Source organism: Thermobia domestica, chromosome 2 (assembly GCF_964235325.1).
Source record: "Thermobia domestica chromosome 2, izTheDome1.hap1.1, whole genome shotgun sequence".
NCBI lineage: Eukaryota > Metazoa > Arthropoda > Insecta > Zygentoma > Lepismatidae > Thermobia > Thermobia domestica.
In genome coordinates, this window is record NC_137455.1 from 50,093,817 (window position 1) to 50,118,125 (window position 24,309).

Genomic DNA, 24,309 nt, shown 5'->3' on the forward strand with positions numbered 1-24,309 from the left:
TTTGCGTTGTGGTTACAGCACGTCCCTTTTCTCCACCGGGTAGTCTTCGTTTGGAACTTGCGATCGTGTATCGTGTTCCATTTGACATGACGCACTAGAGATCCCAATTACCACCGACTGTTATCATCTTGAGTTTGCAATATTTGTATTCGTGAGAAAACAGGTTCCAGTGTAACACATTCTGGCGTGTATGACCAGAGTACATAACTTTCAGGGGCTATGATTGAACGATCATTCTACTTCCGGTTCGACGACGTTGCGAATGATAAGAGTAAGCATATTTCCATCTTTCAATATGTTCTTCCACTTGTGCAAGTTTCAATGCGATACTCGCCGAGAAGTTGGATAGCTTTCCTTGTCAGTGCGGAACTTTTACTTAAGAATATATGGGTGAAAATTTCGTGTTAGTGGAGATTAAGTATCATTGTAGACAATTTACGAAAGAAAAATTAACTACCAGAATGGCAAGAGTTACATAAAACAAATTTCCTATAAAGATATTCGAAAAAGCACAGAAGGAAGGTCTAGAAAAGAAACTGTAAGGTAGAGGTACAGTTTTCTTTTATGGTTAAAAGAAAAGGATCCTGTATTCGAACTGAGGCATTGGATAAGTCCCTACAAATGCAGGGAAAATTGCGTCTGGTATTCGTGATGGTAATAGCAGTGGAACAAGCTGGAAAAGGTCCTGTCTTTCATCCATTCTACATCGAGATTATTTTCTCCGATCAAAATTCTTCGTCTTTCGTTAGATTTTCCTATTCTTCAGTTCTCTTCAATTTCCATCATTATTTTTCTTTTTAAGAACTAATCGTCATTGTCATAACATGATCAAACCAACTCAGTCGTGTATCTTGTATCTTCTTCCTGTCTCTTCTTCTTCCTTTTCCTATACAACATTTAACACCCATATGTTTGCCGTCATTTTATCAAGTTCGTTACATCCAAGGATAATCGACCCCATTCCGTACGAGCCTTCGTAAAAATTACTGTGCGTAACGCAATGTAAAACTTGCAGAAATCAATTATATGGTGAACTAAAACGCAGGTTTTGCGTTGCATTGTAGCAAACAGTTACGAAATAAAGTCTACTATTTCTAAACCAAATATTATATTGGTTTGACTACTGTGCCATTTGTTCGTACGTCTAGCGTAGCTGACAACCTATCTCAAAGAACTTCTGTTCTTTTCGTCCAATTTTTCTCTTCTATTTCGATTTCATTTGACTTCCCCCTCTATTGACGCAGTCCTACACATTGAATATCTTTATAAGGATAATAATCCTTTGAACTCCAAATTTAATGGATAAAATTGAATATAACTATACTTTAACTGAACAATATGACGTGTACAACAGAATGTTTACGTAAGAAAGAGGGAATATTAATGTCATCAATTGTATAAAGGAATAGATTTTTCCTTTCCTTGTAAGGTTCAACTTTTCACTGGAAAAATTATATCTTCCTCACACTGACAGATCATGAAATACGAGGCGCATATCAAGAGAAAGGGCCGATATAGCTCACGAGCGTTGGCTTCGCATTCGGAAGGTCGCGGGTTCGATTCCCGCTGCCGACCATCTTGATTGGGGTTTTCCAAGGTTTCCTTCAATCCTACTAGGCAAATGACGGGATGGTACCTACTAAAACAGGCCCTGGCCGATACCTTCCCAAATCCTTTCCATTGTTGTTGTTATTGTTATTGTTATATATCCACTATAAAATGGCCTCAGAGCTGTATCTGGTAATTGTTAAATAAATAAATAAATAAATGACCGACTGGCAATAGTGATCGGATCACGCTTGCGCAGTAACATCACTTGGTCCATTGGCTATCAAACAACCATAATTTTGCCAGTCATCTGTTTGTTTTCGTGTGTGCTGGAGAGTGTTAAAATAGCTGCGCGCATACACAATCCCGCTAGGTGCGAGGTCCGCTCTGTGATTATATTTCTTCATGCCAGCTGAAATTCATAGAGAATTGTGTGCAGTGTACGGCGACAGTGTAATGAGTGAAGGAAAGGTACGGTATTGGTGTCGTGTATTCAAAGAAGGCTGTACAAATATTCACGACGAAGAGAAGTGTGGAAAACCAAGCATTCAGACTGACGACTTGGTGCAGCGAGTGAATGAAAAAGTTAAAGAAAATCGTCGCTTCACCATTACCGCTCTACACATCGAATTTCCAGAGGTTTCACCAACAACATTGTTTCGAATTGTTACAGAAACATTAGGATATCAGAAATTGTGTGCCAGATGAGTCTCCAAAATGTTGACAGACGTCCACAAACAGAACCGACTGACTGCAGCACGTGCATTTCTGGATCGCTACGACAGAGAGGGTGATGGACCCACATTGTTACAGGTGACGAAACATGGATTTCTTACATCAATGTCGAGTTGAAACAACAATAGATGCAGTGGCGTCATTCAAATTCCCCAAAGGCAGTGTTGAAGTGGCTGAACTCCCAGGCGGCGAACTTCTATGCAGAGGATATATATATAAACTTGTGCCACGGTACAGAAAGTGCTTGGAATATAATGGTGACTATGTTGAAAAGTAAAGTGGATATGTACTTGTTTTTACCCAATAAAACAATGTTGCTAAACTTACTTACCTGTTTTCAATTAAATATCGGCCCTTTCTTTTGAAATGCGCCTCATAGTTAATAAAGAATATATAGAGAGGTCCAGGTTCGGTTTTCCTATTTCATGTTGAAATAAAACATACTTTCATAGATAAATATATGTAATTACATTTGATAACTGCAATACTAACTTGAATTTTTAGTTGAGCTATAATTTTTTTTGAATGTGTCATCATCTAAGTGTCCTCCATCTGTCTGAACGCAGCTGATCAATCGTACACGAAAATTGCCCACGACTCGGTGTAAGAGATCCGGAATGATTGAAGAATTTTCCTTCCGAATCCTGTGCTTCAGTTCCTCCAGTGTCTGCAGCCAAACTCTATACACTCTGTCTTTTAAATGTCTCCACAATGAAGAAAAAAGTTAGGAAATCCGGGAATCTTGGTGACCAAGGAACTTTTCCAAATCTGGAAATCACTTTTCCAAGGAACATGGCTCTGATTGTTACCAACGATGCCATACCATGTGGGCCGTTGCACCATCTTGTTGAAATCACACAGATTACAGATTAACGTTTTTTGTCGTAGCTGTGGAAGCAGGAAATTTGTCAACATGTGTGTACATATCTTTCCGTTGTCACAGTGACAAATTACTTGCGTTCATCCTCGAGAAAATATGGCCTGACACCACCCATAGCCCTCACACCACACATCACGACAAATTTTTTGCTGTTGAGGGGCTTTTCAGGTAACTGACGTGGATTTTCAGGTGTCCAATATCTAAAGTTCTGTTTGTTTAGATACTCTTTTAGAAAGAAGTTCTCTTCAGCTGTCATGAGAGTTGAATCAAGAATGTTCTGGTTCTAGTTAATTAATTTCAAATAGACATATCACTCACCCCCTCCCGTTTCTTGCCAGTGTTGCCAAAACTAGGAAAACCGAAACTGGGTTACTCTGTATATTCAGAAGTGCGTTAATATTGAAGTTAGTTGCTGAAGACTGAATTCAACAAGAGAAGTTATATTTTTTATCAACAAAACTGTCCAAAATTAAATAATAACATGTGTTGGCAAAGTTACAATGCCCAAGAAGTGAAAAATCCGGTGTAAGTTTATTCTTTTATCTGTGTCAAAACAGCTAATGACTGTTTGAATATGGTCTTTTTATTTGATTGATTTTGTTATCAAAATACAACCCGGATTCAACAAGTGGTAAAGTCATTACGAACGTTGTGTTTAGGAATGAAGTGGCCAGAGATGTTTGGAAGTGGGTGATGGAGGTTTTAAAATGGTAGGTGTGGTAAACACTGCTGTGGCTCGTATCTTAAAAGAACATCCATGGGCAATCTGCACATATCGTTTTAACCACTCTTTAAATCCAGGTAAGAGGCGCAAATTTAAGAGCATAAGAAATATGCTGACAAATGTTAGTAGGCTATGAGCAGTTTTTACAGAATCTTTGAAACATAATGTCCTAAACAAAAGTAAAACAATTTCTGAATTTTCTGTTTTCTAATACAAAGAAAACCAGATTTAAAAACTTTGTGTAAAACGTTTTAGAAAATAGGCCTACATATGAATCTATTATATTCTCCATATGGCGGCAATACTAGAAGGGGAATGCAAAAATGAGACGTCAAGCAGCTCGTGGAATAACGCTATCACGATAGAACTGATTTATCCTAGGATGACCAAGAAGTATATAATCTGGAGATTAAATTTTAAAATGAAGATTATGCTGTATTTCCCCCCTATATTGTGTCAAATCAGTAAAAATTTTCCTATGTTCTCTGTGACTTTGTTTATAGAGCAGTATATTCTTAGCTTTGAAACTATTGTTATAAAATCCACTACATGATCTGGTTTTACGTTCAATCTCTGTCTGGGAAAACAAAGTATCACCTTTAGAACGCTCGTCTCTTTAGACCTTCAGGTTTAATTTTAATGACCAAGTACTTGATTTGGGTTATTAGAAGTTTGTAGCTTAATTTGGGCTTTAATATCAATTCAATTCAATACATTAATATTTTGCACTCAACATTTGTGCCTCTAGTCTATTAGTCTATTTCGACGCACAGTGGTTCCAATTGCCAAAAATGTGACAGAAAAGAATCCAAATCAAAGTTTCAATTTGGAGACATTTAACACCCTAAATAACTAAATTAGTATCTTTACAGCAAGGGCGGATCCAGGACCGACTTCGGAGAGGGGCGGTGGGTTGTCATAGGGAATGGGTTTTATTTATATATATAAAATAAGGAAGTTTCCTCTTCTGGTGGGGATCGCCCCGATCGCCCCCCCTGGATCCGCCACTGCTTTACAGTTAGGAACGACTGCCCTTGAGAAACAGTGTACATACCTGACCATCAAATCGGAATCTCGCTCAGTGCTCAAGTAAACGGAGTTTACAAACGCACTCCATTTCCTTGTGTTTGTATTCTGTAGTTATTTTCCTCTCCATGCTATGCAGTGGCGGAGGATTGAGGCATTTTGCGGCCCTAAGCAATTTATAGCTAGAAGCTCCTCAACCGCCACTTGCCTCATGGTAAGCTGTGCACTAATGAACTCACCCCAGCATATCTTTGCTTTAGACACAGGCTGTTTTGTAGTACCTTTAGGTTTCCTTATGTAAGGTTATCTTTGTGGTTATATAAGAAAATATAAAGGTTTCTTATTTTAGAGTAATAATTATATGTACCAAACCAAGTACGAAGGAATGCTCACAAGGGAACATCTTATCTTGTTAGCATTGCTCAATCAAACAATGTGCAATCGATAGAGGAGTGAAGAAAAGTGAGAAATCCAAATTTTTATGGTCCAACACCCAGAAACACAGGAGATACAGAGGAAAGAAGAATCTAGAATCATGTGGAGATAGCAATGCAAAAGATACACTAACACAGAAAGAACTTCAAAATGATTAAAGTAATCAAAATGACATTTACACAACAGTATAGTAAGCAAACATTGTACCCACAGACATGCTCAATAACATCATATGTAATGCAGTGTTGCGAACTGAGCACAAAATGAAGTTTTGTTAAATGCCAAAGAACACAAATTATCACATGTAGATCTAATTATGAGTAGAACCATACCTGTGAAGTCATGATGTACAGTGTTGCCAACGTTTTAAGATAGGCTTATATGAATCTCGGATGTAGAAGAGTACATACAGTACAGGATTCGAACTAGTTAAAACCAAAATATGAGGGCACAAACAAGAATATAATCACTGAGTACGAAAATAAGAGACGAAGCACAGTGTCGAAGCAGGTTTGCCCAAATGGAAAATCAAAATAGTATCAAAATCAAAACACCAAATGGAAAATCAAAACACAACACACAAAACTGAAATGATGCATGCTCTTGGACTGACAATTGATTAGCAGGCTCACGTTTCTCATGCACGTAATATTGTATCACCTTACACATTACTAGTAGTCAATTTTTCAGTGTTGCTGTTGATAAAGCGCTCCGCAGTGAGTTGGTACTGTATGTATTCTTCAGGAATTCATATAGGCCTATCTTCAAACGTTGGCAACACTGAACATCATGACTTCATAGGTATGGTTCTAGTCATAATTAGACTTTCTACACCTTATAATTTGTGTTCCGTGCCATTTAACAAAATTTCATTTTGTGCTCAGTTGGCAACACTGGATTAGATACGATGTTATTGAGCATGTCTGTGGGTATAATGTTAGCTTACTATCAGTGGCGGATCGTGCTACTTATACTTAGGAGGGCTGCATAAAATAAAACACTTACCTTATTTAAAAATTAATTCCATACGACGGTCCTTCCTTGTAGCAAACTTGTCGATAACTGTATTATTAAAGTTAGGGATCTTTTCAACCATTTCCTTTTCTATTGATAACATGGCAAGTGCTGTTAACCGTTCTTCTCCCATTGTATTTCTCAGAAAAGTTTTCACTCTTTTAAGGGTAGAAAAGCATCGCTCAGGTTCACTAGTAGTTAGGGGCAACGTTATGAATATTTTCAAAAGTTTTAGCACTTCAGAAAAAGTGGAAGCAAGACTATTGTTTATAATATATTGGAGGAAAATCACAGCACCACCAAGTTTCCTTAACTCTTCTCTTGCATAAACTACACTAAGTTCTGTATTAAGTTTATCTTTATCAAACACAGGAAAGAGTTCTGTACATTTATTGAAGATTTCTTCGGGAAAGGAAGCACTAAACTGATCAAAATTAGATTCCTGCAGAAGTGAAGATATGGATAAGTGGTCTGTAAAATGGAAGCGCAGGTTCACTTCGTTTAAAATAACATCACACTATCACACACTTCTTTGGCTGCGGCTGTTCTTGATTGTGCGTTTGAATCAATTCTCCTTTTGTTTTGACTTTGCGTTTCGGTATCAATTAGTCCTGCTGATTCCCTGATTTTATTAATTTCAGTAGTAAAGGCAGATAAATATGATTGAACTTTTGCTGCATCTATTTGACGACTTTGTAGTTGGTTATGTAGAATATCAAGATGTGGCATAACTAGGTGAAAAAAATTTAGCCAGAAACAAAATTCTTCATTTTGGAGATAACCCAACAAGGTAGATGCTTCATTTATTGTTGCGGTGCTTGAGGTCTCGGATTCTGACAAAATTTGGAAGCATTCTTTCAGTTCTTCCTGCTTTTCATACACTACATTAACAGTCCTAGATTTAAAATTCCATCTAGTTGGTCCACCAGTGGGTATCCACTTGGCAACACAGGAATCTAAAACAGCTGTTCTGTTATTAGAGCGAGAAAAAAAAGCCGGGATAACAGAAAGATTAGAAAATAATATTCTGGCTTTAGTGTTTTGTCTGGTGGCTCTTTCCATCACAAGATTCAATTGATGAGCAAAAACAGTGCACAAAATAAGCATTAGGGTATACCTCTCTCACTTTGGCCTGAACTCCATTTATAACCCCACTCATTACAGCTGCGCCATCATAGTTTTGGCCAATAAGTTTACTTTCTTGTTTTAAGATTTGATTAATTTCAGAAAGTATGCATTCAGCAATGGAGTCGGCATTTTGGCCATTTGGATTTAAAAAGCCCCAGAATCTTTCCACAGGAACACCTTCTGCAGTACAGTACCTTAAGACAATAACAAGCTGAAACATATCTGCAATGTCAGTTGTTTCGTCAGCCATAAGAGAAACATATTCGGCAGCTTTAATTTCTTCTATTATATTTTCCCTGGTGACTTCTAGCATACATTGAAGTAACTCATTTTGAATACTTTTAGAAGTCCCTTTAAATGCTGATGTACTGTCAAGATGAGACTTCAATAAGGAATATAGTTCAGATGTATATTTAATCAACTCCATGAACACGCCTTGATTTTTCGATCCTTCACGCTCATCATGCCCCCTTAACGCTAGTTCATGAAAACCGAAAGAGTTTACGCAGTTAACGATTTTTGAAAGAGTGTCCCTATTTTTTTGCACCTGACTATTATGACGTTCAATCGAGTCTTTATAGGCTTGACTTAAACAAGTCTGGACGTTCACAGAACCAAGTGTGGCTAGGTTTAACATATTATTAACATGCTTCCTTGATATTTCATGTTTATGGCTTTTGTCATGAAGTCTCTTCAAATCCGATACCCCTTTTTCGACCCACGCGATGTTCGCTGCCTCATCGTCAATCCCGAACAAAAGACAAGGGAAACAGAAAAGTGCATTTCTTATTTCATACTCACATATCCACTCATATTTGTTATATATTATATTTCAGTATTGAAACACCTAGTGTATTGTTCTTGACGACTTACGGCAGTTTGCGTTATGTTTAATACAGGAGTCGGTCTCCCATGTGCTTTAATTTCACACTTTTCTGCCAATGTTAAACTACCAAATCGAATAGATTTTAAATATTCTACTGAATTATTCATTTTCCCTATACAAACACAAGATGTGGAACCACAACAAAGCACGAAAAAATACACGCACGTCGTCACAGAACACCAATGCACTCACAAGAAGACAAGGATGAAACAGACCACCCTAAAAGAACTGCAGGAATTCTAATTGTATACTTTCATAGTTGTTGTATAGTTGTATAGTTGTATAGTTTCACTTGCCTTTTGGGAACACTGATACAGAAGACAAAATTCACAAGTAACACTAGATCACTTTCACGACGCAACGCAAATACTCACGGAACGGAATACCGCATTTTCAAAGAATTAATATAATCCACTATTGCACAGAATAAATCACTTGCCTACTAGAAACACCCCGCCAGTAGACAAACAACACAAGTATACTCAAAGTTGCTAATCAAAGAAAGGGAAATTATGCCACTCGCAGCTAAAAATCAGAAACTGAATATTTTATTTAGGCTTAGCCAGGGGAGATTTCCCTAGAGTTGGCAAGTCTGAATACGCGCGCATCGTCAAACAAAGCAGACGGATACAAATTGAGAAGAACGCGCTTGCGCAAACTGTCAAAACTCCGAAAGGACTGCAGGGAAAGCAGTCCACACGTTATCAGGAAAGACATGCTAGAAAGGGGAGGAAGTGGAATCACAACATCGTAAGAAAGGCCAGGAGATTGTACTGACAGTCCCAGGGAGTGAAGTGGAACAACAAATTTGCTAAAAGCAGGCGAAAAATTGAACAATGAAACGCGCGTTAAAAGAGCATACATATAAAGATTGAATATTAAGTCTCGGATCGGAAATATGGAATTACTTTGGGGGGGGGGGGCTGCAGTCCTGCAGCCTACCCTCACGGACCGCCGCTGCTTACTATACTGTTGTGTAAATGTCATTTTGATTACTTTAACCATTTTGAAGTTCTTTCTGTGTTAGTGTGTCTTTCGCATTGCTATCTTCACATGATTCTAGATACTTCTTTCCTCTGTATCTCCTGTGTTTCTGGGTGACGGCCCGTAAAACTTTGGATTTCTCACTTTTCTTCACTCCTCTATCGATTGCACATTGTTTCATTGAGCAAGCCTACTATCAATATAAGATGTTCCCTTGTCAGCATATGAGATACGACCCATTCACACTAAGCGGTTAGCGTACGCGCCTTTGGCGTGGGAGACCCGGGTTCGATTCCCGGCGGGAGCTCATGTGGTTCGGATTCCACGTTAATCAGTAGGTCCACGTCTCATATAGCCTCGCTGCTGAAAGGGACGCTAAACTAAAATCAACTCAACTCAACGACCCATTCACAAAGTTTCGTATTTCTATTAAGGTAATGTCGAAGACTATGTTGAAATTTACATGTCTGAGGATGATTTTCTTCCAAACCACACGAGTAAAGCAAACTTCATGAATCTTCTAAAATGCTTCCTTAAAACGCTACTGTATGCTACGTGTATCAAACAGTTGCTGACTCAGGTATCTCTATTGCAGCAAAAGCCATTGAAGTAACAGTAACAAGTTAACTGTGACTTGTTGTGAAAGATATGGATCTATTTTTACTATTGATTGCTCATCCAGCAGATCAAGTATTCGCATTAATATCTGGCAAGACTAGCGAGGAAGCTCGTAAATGAAACATTCGACAGATATAGTGCCAATTAGAACGTATGAATATTTTTATTTCATGCATTCGTCGGATGTGATTCAATTTCTGCGCCTTTCGAAAAAGAAAAAAATAAAGCTTACAAACTACTTTCAAGACACAGTGAATTTCATCATCAAATGGATGTCTTCAATTGCCCTTCATCTTCCCCGATGCAACTGATGCCGTGGGTAAAAAACGCTTCCTAGTTCTGTATTGGATAAAAGAATGAACAAACATTGACATAACAATATCATCTTGTTCATTTGAAGACAGATACCAAAAAGAGGACCAGTGGAAACTTTACTCTAACAGTGCTTGACAAGAGCACTGTAATAAGTTTTCCATCTGCGTAGCGCAAACTTTCTAACTAAATATGAAACAACGGCAGTTATTGTACGTATCGTATAATATGTTCGAAGCTTAGTGTATTACCTCATCTGCGCTAAGTTATATTATTATGTTTGATATTATTATTTTTGATTCACTGTAATTCGAAACAGTTGTATTACGTTTTAAAGAATTTTGATCTTAAAACCAAACAAAAACGATACCTCATTAAGCACATGTTACTGACCACACTCTTTACAACATAAAATCAATTAACAGTCTCACTTTTATTGATGGATAAATGGAACATTTCATTTTGAAATAACTAGAATGGCCTACAATATTATGCACAACCGTTTCATAGTCTTCTTTAGTCAGGGAGATATTTACGTTTAAACCTTAAAACATATATTTAAAAAAGGAAATGCTTGCAGCTTAAGTTGAACTATTTCAATGGAAGCGCCCATTTAGATGTTCTAGTTTACTCCCCAAGATTTCCAATCCATTTACTTCATTGTTTCATAAACAAGAACATTCTGACTTCATTATGTGAAAAGTTAGGCCTATATGCATTTAAATATTTAACTATGAAGTTTGGCGGCAGCTATATTAATGTCATTATTCATAACCCGCAAGGGGATTCTTGGGGATTTTTTTTTTTGTGGGAAATACGACATAAATAGTACTAGTACTACATATTTCATGAGGTTTCACTTTGTTATATTAAATATGTGAGTTAAGGTCTAATTTGACTGTACTATAGGAGCAGTTAACCACCAAACATTTTTACATTTTATTTTTATCTTATATAAGTATATAAAAATGAAAGTGACTATGTTTGTGGCTTAAAATAATTCTTGAACCATAAGACCAATCTCGATCAAATTTTCAACATAGATGAGGTTCAAACCTGGGATGGATTTTATCATATCACTTTGATGGTGCAACTTAAGGAAAGGGGAGGGGGAGATATATAAAAATGATCGAAAATAACTGACATTAATGTCGAGTCCATAGTTTTTAGAGTGGCTGGGATGAACAGTGACACTTTCGATGCCGTTTAAATCCAAATTCAGTCCCACAACTTGGGGGGAGGGAATATAAATGATCGAAAATTACTGATATTAGTGTAGAATTCATAATCTTCGAGGTCATTGAGACGAGCAGTGACACTTCCGATGCCGCTTAAATCCAAATTTAGCCCCCATTAATACTCCTAAGGGGGATGGTGACATGTAAAAACAGGTGAAAATGACCGTTATTAGTGTCGAATTGATAGTTTTTGGGGTCCCTAAGCTGATTGGTGACAGTTTTGGTGCCCTTTTTGTCCAAAATAAAACGTATTTTATCCGTCCGAAGAACGGGCATTTTGCTAGTATTTTGCATAGTAAAGACGTAGATTTGGAGACCTCCATAAAGAAATCAATTTATTAATATAATACATTTCAACTTTAAAATGCTGCATGATGCTTCTATCTGTACAGCTGCAATAACACTTTATTGTTCAGAATTTAATATTGCACAAAATAATAATAATAATAATAATAATAATAATAATAATAATAATAATAATAATAATAATAATAATAATAATAATAATAATAATAATAATAAGCGAGCGAAGTAGCTCAAGTGGTAGAGCTTCGCATTCGGGAGGTCGTGGGTTCGAATCCCGCTGCCGACCATCCTGACTGAGGTTTTCCAGGGTTTCCCTTAGTCCTACCAGGCAAATGCCGGGATGGTACCTACTAAACAGGCCCTGGCCGATACCTTCCCAAATCCTTTCCATTGTTATTGTTGTTGTTGGATATCCAGTGTAAAATGGCCTCTGAGCTGTATCTGATGATTGTTAAATAAATAAAATAAATAAATAAATAAATAAATAAATAAAATAAATTCCACAGTCCCGAAATAGGCCTATATAATGAAAAGTGTTTATGACCATGCTAAACCAAAACTTTTAATTCATACAACATGCCTACTCTCGTTTATAAAGTGGGGTACGACTCATTAGATCTTTCTGTATAGTTTCCAGTTGATAGCAAAGGAAAGAGCAGTGTGTAGGTCAGTGTCAGGAACACCATTGAGATAGGAAGTAAAGTAGACCAAGAGAAAACCCTTCATGACAACAGATTATCGAATAAATACATGTAAAGAAGGTACAGGAACTGCAGGTTGTAAGTTCTGGGCTATAAAATAGAAAGATTAGATACAGGCGACTGCTTATTTATATATCATATGTAATTATTAGTCACTGTTTTATGCAAATTATCTTACAACTCTGCATTGTTACGATAAGGTACGGAAACATAATTATTACGTCAAGGGCACAAAAATAATATTTAAACTAAACACAACCTGGAAGTAATATTTATTGAAATGTCAAACAAGAAGCGCGACAACTTTGTTATTGTAGTAATGCGGTTTCGTAGTTATTACGGTAAGTACATGAATTTTTAATAACCTATTTATGAGAAGACCTGACAATTTGTTGTTACTTGCAGGTTTGATTTTATTAGCTTTTATGTTTACTAGTTTGTGCTTTATTTCGTTGTTTTATTTGTTTTACTATTTTATTTATGGTTCTATTATAAAGTTTTTTTTTAAAAGTGAAATAGATTTGTTTTACTCTAAATGTGCACTACTTTAGAAATATACAAAAGATCCTGAAATATCTTCTTAGGAAAAGATTGACATTCATTTAAAATTAAGATATGCTGCAGTTAAGAAATCTTGAAAGTGGTTAACCGCTTCAGTGCGTAATTTTCAGATGCGAACCACTGTAAGAAAATGTAGTTTTTTTTTCTTTTCTTTTTTTTTAAGAACTTTGGAATTTTTTACCTTTTAATAACTTTTGAACCTCTCAAGCAATCACAATGAAATTTTCAGCATTATGATTTTTTTGTTTCTAATTAGCTACTACAACATGTCATTGTCGTATGTATGGTTATCATCATCATCATCATCATCATCATCATGATATGGTTAGGTTACGTGGTCTCTTGGGGTTCCTAGGTAAGCGCAAACTCGCTGAATATTGTCGGGAATAACATTACTCATACTATGGGAAGTATATTCTCCATACGCAATACATAATAGCCAAAGCAAAATGAAAGCGTATATATACGCCATCCGCACAGCAGGTGCGTTTTGAAGACACGAGTTAACTCGCCACCCACACTGAAGGGGTTAAGAAGTCTCAATGGTCTGAAATTCAAAAACCTGATAGTTTCTCTGCTGGGATAGCAAAATGTACAATTTGCCTGATTTAAAAAATCTAGAAGTCCGTTTTAACCCAAACTCTGTAAAAATTAATATAATATGTGCTGTACAGGCCCGTAGCCAGCCCAGAACTGTAGGGGAAGGCCCGGCTGAAGTTAGGGGGGGCCGATCCAACCATATGATAGTTCATCACCATATTATAGATCTTTTGCAAGCCTACTGTTAAACTTTAAGGGGGCCAGCAAAAATTAAGGGGGGCCCGTCCCCCCTAGACCCCCCTTGGATACGGGCCTGGGGCTGTAGTTTTCGAGGTCTTGATGGAAAGAAATCCAAATAGGCACAAAGCTTTAAAACTAATAGTCTCTTTTTGACACATGCAAGTTTTTAAAATATGTTCTAACGTTTAATCAAAATCACATAGATTATGCACTTTGATAGCTTCAACCAGAAAGAAAAAAAATATATCAATTTATGAGTGCCTTGTGTCTGTTGAGTCTTTTAGACAGAACCTAGAGAATTTGAAGAAATCTTAATTTTAGAAAGTTACTCTGCATTTTGCTAAAATGTGATTGTAATTAAACTAACTTAAATCGTGCAGTTTGACAACCCATAGTAGAAAACTATTTCTTATTTTTCGGTCATTTGAGGATACCTTCTTCTTCTTCTTTTTTTAAAATTCTTTAAAATTACATCAATTAATTTTAGTTGTAGGAACAACTTACAATATTTACGGTGGTTTATTGTAATATCCACTACAGTATGTTTTAACTTTCATTGTAAAGTTTTAACATTATTCTTATAAAATATAGAACAGTACGGTCTTCTAAGTTGATTTATAGGGACTGGGTTATATTTTCGTAATTTTAACTAATTGGAAAATAGCCCGGCTATCTCGCAAAATCATGTATAAATTATAAAGTTTAATGGCAATTAAATAGTTTCGTTTGTACAAGAGCGTTTCTCTTTTGTTTATTTGACAGGATCTGCGTTCAATTTTATCCCAACCCAAACCCAACAGCAATTCAACCATCTCAGGCCCAATTTTAAAAGTCAATTTCTTACTAACTCTTGGGAGTCAAATCAACTCGTGAGCTCCTTCGTGGCTAAGCGGTTAGTATACGCGCCTTTGACGTGGGAGACCCGGGTTCGATTCCCAGCGGGAGCTCGTGTAGTTCAGATTCCACGTTAATCAGTAGATCCCCTTATATATATCGTCGCTGCTGAAAGGGATGTTAAAGTCAACTCAACTAGTGATGCTTAAGAACGGAGCAGATAAACATTCTTGTGCCTCCTGGAGATAATGACAAGTGCCTGTGCCTTTGTAGCGATTGCAACATAAAATTTATAGACATTTCATACGTAATTCGAATGTCATTATGACAATTTTAATGTGATAAAAGTTGTTTATACATGTTTAACCTGCCTTTTCGTGCATCTGTCCGTTCGAGACAGAAAAAAAATCTCTATATCAATTTTTGCCGAATGTTGATTACTATAGACAGAACGGTAATAGATAGCGAGAACCGATTAAGCGTCCAAAGAATACATTTAATTTCTATCCTTAACTCTCTACTAGAACCGGAAGTAACAGAATTTCACAACTTCCGGTTTCAATATTGATCTACATAGAGCAGAACTGATAAGAGATAGCAAGAAATGTTTTTTAATCGATTTAGCGTCGAACAAAATAGAATAGATGCAACCTTCTCTCTTAACTTCTAGTCAAACAGAAAGTGACTGAATTCAACTACTTCCGGTTTTAACGTTGATCGCTATAGGTTTAAAAAAAAAAAGTAAAATGATAAATAGGAATTAGGGGTTGTCTGCAACCAATTCAGCATTCCAAGTATGACTTCTATTTCTACTCTAATCTCTTTATTGAAAAAAGAAAGTGATAGAAATCCACTTCCGTTTCCGGTTACAATATGAATTGAGAAAATACCACGCCATATAAAGCAAACTCCTTCACGTGGTGTACACGTGTAACCTCCCACTTGTTACTTATTACACTTGCAAACTATGCTATGCATAAGTGTTGAAGAAGGGCCGCGGTGGCTCAGTGGTAGAGCATTCACCTGTGGCGCACGGGGTCCCTGGTTCGATCCTAGCTCGTGCCAAGTGAACGTTGTGGTGGACAAACACCGTGTGCATGGGTTTCCTCGGGGTTCTCCCATTTCTTTCCACTTTCTTCATTCCAGCATTTCATTCATTTCCCAACATCACCATCTCCTTTAGCCTAGCCGATATATCCGTGGACGTAAAACTCAAAGATTTCATTTCATTTTCAAGTGTTGGAAGTTTTATAGAACGGTTTTGTGCGACCGTCCGTCCGTCTATTGACAGGTATCAGAGCAAAAACGGTAAAAAAAAATTAAGAAGCGACTTTTTGCAATCAATCAAGGGTCCGAAGAATAGATTTCATCTGAAGATTCAAATCGGAAATTGTCCAAATTAGCCATTTCCGGTTTCAATTTTATCGCCATAGAACAAAAACGGTAAAAGATAGTGAGAAATGATTTCCGAGTAAAGATTCACTGTCTCAATACAGCATATCGCGACTATCCGCAATCCTCTACCAAAACTAGAGGTGGTTCAAATTTACTATTACTTCTGGCTTTAATATTTATTTCCGTAGAGCAAAAACAATAAAATATATTAAGAAGCAGTTTTCTGCAATCGATCCAGCATCCCACGAATATATCCCATCTCTTAATCTGAAGCCCTATTCAAACCGGAAGTAGTTCGAATTAGCCACTTCCCGTCGCAACATTTATCGCCATAGCAGGAAAATGGCAACAAATGTCGAGTTGCGTTAAAAAAAAAAAAAAAAAAGATTCAGCGTGACAATATTTCATGACTATCCACGACACTCTACCAAGATCAGAGATGGATGAAATTTAGCACTACTCCAGGTTTAAGTTGTGATTTAACTGTTGGCTGCTGTTCTCACGTTGCTGCTATTGTGTATTATTTATCATATGCGAGATACTTATCGTAAATCATTCAACCAGCTGAAATACTCTGTAAAATGTTCACGAAAACCGAAATTGTTCCAGTAGTGGATGAAAACAGAGATGATGACTAATTTCTTTTAATTTATTCTTTATTTGATCATATTAAACACAAATATACAGTAATACTATCGAAACAAACTAAACACATAAATACCTATTAACAACAGGCATATTATTAACCAACTGTTACAAAACAAGAACAATTACTAAACAAAGATATCGCAGAACATTGATTATGTGCAAAATTAACACAAAATGCGGGAATGTACAATTTCAGTTGATGTACAGCAGTGGCGTAGCCAAGGGAGGTGCGAACAGGTTCGAGAACCTCCTTCATCCTCAGAGACCAATAACCATTAAGCTTTCACGTTGTTATTGGTATTTACAGAATGGTTAATATTCGAAAACTTTTCGTATTGTCTTTAAAGATATTTTTTGATTTTATTCGTTTCTTGAATACAATTCCTAGAAACATTGCACTTTCATCTACAAATATGTTTTTCAGGGCTACAATTGTTCATTCTTATCTTATTAGAGGGGTTAGTTACTGGAACAGACATTTTGAAGTCTATGATAAAAGAAAGTTCGTTCAATGGAAATGGCATTTCGACTGAAAAAGAAAATGATGTTCCTGCTGGATCTACCAAAGAACCTAAGATGCTGATCATTGACACAGATGGAGGAGCTGATGATGCGATGGCTATAATGATGTTGGTTGCAGCTAATCGCATAGGATTAACAAATATACTTGCCATTACATGCGTCATGGGAAACACAGACATTGATTATGTTATCAGAAATACTTTTATGACATTAGATACTGTACAAGCTATACAGGTAAGTATAATAATAATAATAATAATATATGAAATAGAATATGCTGTTCAAATTCCGGTTGTAGCCATTGACAAAAACCGCGGATTACAAGATTTATGTCCCAATATTCGAGCATATTTACCAGTTTCATAATATGAACATCGAGGAAAATTATTTTTAAATAAAATTATTTAAAACATTATTTCTATGGTGTTACAAAATAGAATATAGGGTGTCTACACAGAACCTCCTTGATTACAAATATTAATTGCATGGAAACTATTAGTGCCAGAGAATAACGGTTTGCGGCATCATGAAGAGTATTTTTTTTTTTTTTGGTCTATATATGCACTTCTATATTTCTGCTGGAATATAGACTTCTAAATATATGCACTTTTATATTTCTGCTTCTATATTTCTGAGAGCCTCTTAATAGCTCTCAGAATGTTCAGTCGATATTCAATCTCCTTCCATGTGTTGGGTAGCATGTCCAGTGTGATCGAGTTAATGGTTTCTTCAATTTTGTGATGAAGAGCAGGAATATCACATACAGGTGTGGAGTAAACTCTATCTTTGACATAGCCCCATAGGAAGAAATCCATAGGGTCATGTCGGGAGATCGCGGTGGCCAAGGAGTGGATCCATTGCGTCCAATCCATCGTTGTGAAAACGTTCGGTCTGAAGCCCTACGAACATACAAACACCAGTGCATAGGGGCACCATCCTGTTGCAATATCACGTTTGGTTTCAAAGGTAGTAGCTGTGGAAAAGCGAAGTATTCAAGCATGTCCAGATAAACGGGCCAGTTGTTGTGTGCTCCATGAAGAAAAATTGTCCGATAATCCTGTCGCGTCCCGAAGCACATGACACATTCATTTTGTTGCTATCTCTGGCATATTCACGAACACCTGCATCAAATAACAACAATTAACAATCAACAACAAAAAACTGAGTTGGTCTTCAAGATGCCACAAATCCTTATTGTCTGGCACTGACAGTTTCTATTTAATTAATATTTGTAATAAGGGAGGTTTTATGTGGATACCCTGTAAGATAGTTTTAAATTACTTGCTTGCTACTTTGGGATTCGTGTAACTTTGGCTTAATCAATTCACTAGGAAGTACGTTTATTATTCAAATACCGTAATAACACAGATGAGATTCGTTCCGCATTATAAAAACTACCGTAGACTTCTAAATTATGTAAATTATGTTAGGCAAATTTTAATTGAATTAACAATTAATCTGTACATTTAATTGTTAATTTGCAATTAACAATTGAAATAAGTAATGGTCAATTGTTAATTGCTGCTGACCATTAATCAATGATAATCAATTGCAATTAATCAATCTATTCAAAGTAATTGCAGTTAAATTCAGTTAATCAATTGTAATTGAATGTATAATTGACAATTAGTTCAATTGCAATTAAGTTCCACAACAATTACTTTCAATCGATTGTTTAATTGCAATTAAATTTTTATTGATTAATTCCAACACTGCTCAATACTGAAACCAGTCGTAGCCGAACTATAACTTCAAGTTGTAATATAGGAATAAGGTCAGAACGAAACCCGTTCGTGGGACACTTGAAACCATATCTAAAAGTAATTTCTTGCCGACCCTTACCGTTTAGCTGTAAGAAAATTTCTACCACTTCCCGTTGCACCAGAACAATAATATCGGAGATGGAACACATTCTTCGGACGCTTAATCGATTGCAGAAAACTGCTTCTCGCTGCTTCTAGCCAGGGGCGGATCCAGAAGGGGAGCGATCTGCCCCCAGAAGATGAAACTTTCTTATTTTATATATAAATAAAACCCACCCAAGAGTTTGGAGCTCTTAAAAGTAGCTCTAACAAGGGACATGTTTCGGTTCGAACGCGAGGATCAACATAAAACTTGGTAGACATATACAGGACTAAGTACTGACCACTGTATGATAAGTCATTCCCGTGTAAAACTCGTTTTCCGCCGATAGCGCCACCTATCTTTCGAAACACTAGCAGTTAGATTCCGCGTTATAGGCGCTGAGTGAAGATCAGTCAGGTGCGTCAGTGTGTGGTAGTAAACTCGAATTAGTGTTAGGTGTGGTAGTCAGTGTGGAAAAAATGGGTGAGCTGCTGTCATTAACCCACTTCATGTAGTTGAGCTGTTAAAAAGACGAACTAAAGCGCAGATTTAAGAATCAAACATCAGTTGGAGCAGAAGATGAATCATTTGCGACATTTTGGTCCAATTTAATTATCAATGAGTACGAAAATGAATTAGAAATGATACACACATCGACACTCGCCAGAGATGATAAAAATGACACGGCACAGCAAGATATTATCTATGATGGCATTTCAGAGCGGGAAGAAGACAGCAGTCCAGAGTAGGAACAAGGTATTAGTCAAAGCAAATATGACGTATCTTCAGCATGAAAACTGAAAAGAATAGACATTTTATCTTAGTTTACGGACGAGGAAGTCCGGAGTATATATAAAGATTATCATGAAGGAGAATACAACTCGTACAGGAAGCTTCTGGCACGACACAAGTAACTGCAAACCTATTTTGGAGTTATGGGCACGCGCTGTCTACGAACTTCGCTTCATTTAAAGGGAATGGGAAAATGAAACTCCAAACAATGAAGTGTGAAGTCATCAGATTATTTGACGAGGCGCGAGAGCATGGAACATCAGTGCATTACTTGTATTTACAGTGCTGGGCTTTCCAAGCGGCAAAAGAAGTTGGCTTATAGGATTTCAAAACGTAGCCGACTTTCATTGAAAATCTTTAGAAACAAGCAGGTATTATTTCACGAATAAGTGCGACCTTCATCAAATAATCTGATGATTTCACATTTCACCGTTTTAATTTTCATTTCCCAATTACCGGTTCCGCTCTGGACTGCTGTCTTCTTCCCGCTCTGAACTGCTATCATAGATATCTTGCTGTGCCGTGTCATTTTTTTTTATCATCTCTGGCGAGTGTCGATGTGTGTATCATTTCTAATTCATTTTCGTACTCATTGATAATTAAATTGGACCAAAATGTCGCAAATGAGTCATCTTCTGCTCCAACTGATGTTTGATTCTTAAATCTGCGCTTTAGTTCGTCTTTTTAACAGCTCAACTACATGAAGTGGGTTAATGACAGCAGCTCACCCATTTTTTCCACACTGACTACCACACCTAACACTAATTCGAGCTTATTACCACACACTGACGCACCTGACTGATCTTCACTCAGCGCCTATAACGCGGAATCTAACCGCTAGTGTTTCGAAGGATAGGTGGCGCTATCGGCGGAAAACGAGTTTTACACGGGAATGACTTACCATACAGTGGTCAGTACTTAGTCCCGTATATGTCTACCAAGTTTTATGTTGATCCTCGCGTTCGAACCGAAACATGTCCCTTGTAAGTAGCAGTATTACACTCCACCGCCCCCCCAGAAGTCCGTCTTGGATCCGCCCCTGCTTCTAGCCGCTTTTGCTCTCTGAAAATCCATAGTGAAACCGAAAGTAATAGTAAAATTCTACCGCTTCTGGTTCTAGTAGAGAGAGCAGATGAAGATAATATACTTCTTGAGACCCTTAATCAATTCAAAATAAACGCTTATCGCTATCTATTACCGTTTTTGTTCTATGGCGATCAACGTTGAAACCGGAAACTGCTCTACAAAACCGGTGGCGGTCAATTTGGGAAAAACTTCATTATTATTTATTTTGATATGCTAAATACAATCAGTGAATAAAAAAGTCCCTGCCCAAACCGAACGTTTCCTTGTAAAGGAAGGAAACTTAAAATTTTTATTTTTACCAATATGACTTCCCTGAAGAGCCGTCACTGTGTAGAATGTTTCTGAAGCTCTTGAAATCTCATAGGGGTGATAAAGAGAGGTGGGCAAAGATCGACCTTTTTTCGTCTATTGTAGAAAGTGATAGTTTGACTGTGATAGTCATACTGTAGAAAGCAGAACTGTTCATAAAAGAAAGTATATTGTATGGATATGAAACTCAAGCATTAAATGTTACATCTACGTAAGATGCACATGAAGCATATTATAGAAAGTCATGCAAAGAAATATTTTATATTGTAAAACTCCGTCTTTTTCAGGGTAGAGCTAAAAAGTGGTACACGGAAATTTGGAATTTTCCCAATTACATTTTACTATACAAGTTTCCTCTTATGTACAGAAGTAATAAATATTACAGATAAAATATAAGATCCTTTGGATATCTTAATGGTTTACTGTGAATTTGTAGGAGCTCAATGAACAAGCCTCTTAGAGAGACAGGAACCAAGGCTCTTACGGCCATAGGTACTTCTTAGAGACCAGGCGTCCTAGATAGTGGTGAGGTGTTTATAGGGACCAGGTATCCTAGCAAAAGGAATTCTCAGAGGCCAGGCGTTCCAGAGAGTGGAAGTGATGATCAATCGATGGAGATTAATGCCTTCTGTGGTGTGTGGGCTTCTTTTATACTGAAATGTCGGCTGACTTCGTTGATCTTCGTTACTTGACGATCGATGACGATGACTGACGATTTCTTCTTCGTGGTTGTCGTCTGAAGTGTGTTTACAGCGAGCACGTGGTGTTGGAAGCACATGTAGACCTTGCAACATGCTGCCAATTTACATGTTATTTCGAACTTGCAACGCGCTTCATGAATCATTATATTTCTTGTTTTGAAGACTAGAGTTAATAAACTTATCAACAATCATTTCTATAGTGTGCTTCATGAAGCACCTCATACTAAAATTACTGTTGCAAGTTCGAAAAAGCGTCTAAACTGTCAGAGTATCAACAACCACGTCTTTTTGCGGATTCTTTATGTGATTTGATAAAATATTTTTAATATATTTCTTCAGAAATATAACATATACATACATGAATTTCATATACATACGATATACTGGCTCTTATAAACATTTTTACTTTTTATGACTATAATAAGTGAAAGAAGGACGATCTTTAAACACCCCCTTTTAAAACTATACGATACTAACTGAATCTGTGCTGTCAACACAGCACATCATTCTAATATGAGCATCAATTTCCTTCTCATTTCCTCACTATATCTGTGCATATCCCTTTACAGACAGAAGTGAAGAACGGGATAACTTATGAAGGGAGTGAGTTGCTGTTGATAAACATTGTGAATTTTAATATATAGATGTTGGGATGAGTTTGTGGCAAATTTGGAGGAATGATAGCTGAAGTGAAATGAATTAATTTTTTCTTTCTTCTAAATCCATATCCGAGTACTTCTCATCAAGCCTCTACAGGCCTTTAAAGTTGCCAATATACAATAGGTTTTGCCCATGCGATGTCCATCAACCAGCTAAACGTAACTCTTCTTCGGTTCTCTAACACAAGCATATCAACCTTAGGAACACCCTAAGAAATGTTATCTTATACCTCAAACAAAAATAACGGCACTTTCTTTTTTCTTTTTGGAAAATTTAAATGAGTACTGGCAAATAACACAAAATTTGGAATTGACCAGCGAAACCAGTACTTTTGTAGAGCTTGTGGTTTCCGAGATTTCATTGTCGAAAGGAATTGGCTAGCATTTTAATCTATATGCAGAGGTATATATATATATATATATATATATATATATATATATATATATATATATATATATATATATATATATATATATATATATATATATATATATATATATATATATATAGTTTTCGGGATCGCTGAGACAAACAATGACACTTTCGAAGCAATTTAAATCATAATTCAGCTCTTTATGTTCAAAATGAAACGTATTCTCCACGTGTGAAAAAGTAGTATTCTGCTAGTATATAGATAAAGCATATGCAACCTTCAATATTGATGGTTTGCTACAATAATCTATAATAGCATATTAATTCTATTAAGGTAACCAGGAACAACTAAAATATTCTCTAGGAAGTATTTAATTACTCTGGCACTTGCAATAAACAATCAAACGAGATACGTATAAAAGGTTAAAGTAAACTTCTTTCGGAACAAGTCGTTCTGTTCCACGGAGGTTACCGAGGTAATACTACTTCCATGACCTCGGAACATGGAGGGATAGAGTTGCCAACATTACGCTCTGGTTGTCTATATTCTTAGATTTTTCCAGGTGTCCAGAGGCTGAGTGAATCCCTGAGACTTATTTGAACGGGGATAGAATGAGAGAATAAATCCCGTCCAGTAGTGTCATTTCAGGTCTTTCTTGATGATGTGGATATGAGATTCTCAAGGTATATATATATATATATATATATATATATATATATATATATATATATATATATATATATATATATATATATACTCTCAAAATATAAACTCCGATATAAATAGGAATACGATAGTAACTTTACTAACGATATACAATAGAAGCCCATTGTGCCGCGAGTGTTGTGGGACATACTAACATCAGCATTATAACCTTACCACGATGTAATAAAACTTAATAATGTATGGTAGTTAAGATAAGTTTTCACTCTATTACTACTATAAGGTAATGAACTAGAATCCAGCGTTCTGAACTTGCATTTTAAGACTTCACAAAATAGAATCATCCAATTAATTTTGAAGCCATTGTCACCTCGATTGATTGATACCTAGGTAAACACAATCACAATCAGAGATTTAAGAAGCAGAAAGATCGGTTTTTAGGGTTAAAATGACAGTGAATGCGTAATATGTAATACAGTAATTCTACAAAATATATTGAAAATTCGAAATAGACTGTACGCATATAAGAAGTTACAGGCTTTATTAGACTTCGGGAGGCATGTTTGCACCCGTAATATTACCGATTCTGTGATGTTTCGAGGCGT

At 36.5% G+C, this 24,309-nt stretch overlaps 1 protein-coding gene across 1 annotated transcript in view; it reads left to right on the plus strand.

Annotated features, from left to right (window-relative positions):
- Window positions 1-3,822: 3,822 nt before the first annotated feature.
- Window positions 3,823-24,309, plus strand: part of LOC145672000 (inosine-uridine preferring nucleoside hydrolase-like) — a 45,157-nt gene continuing 24,670 nt past the window's right edge. Inside the window, exons 1-2 of the mRNA XM_081741182.1 lie at window positions 3,823-3,964; window positions 17,178-17,509. Of these exons, the coding sequence (XP_081597308.1) occupies window positions 3,871-3,964; window positions 17,178-17,509 (426 nt within the window). The 5' untranslated portion in view covers window positions 3,823-3,870. The remainder of the gene's footprint in view (window positions 3,965-17,177; window positions 17,510-24,309) is intronic.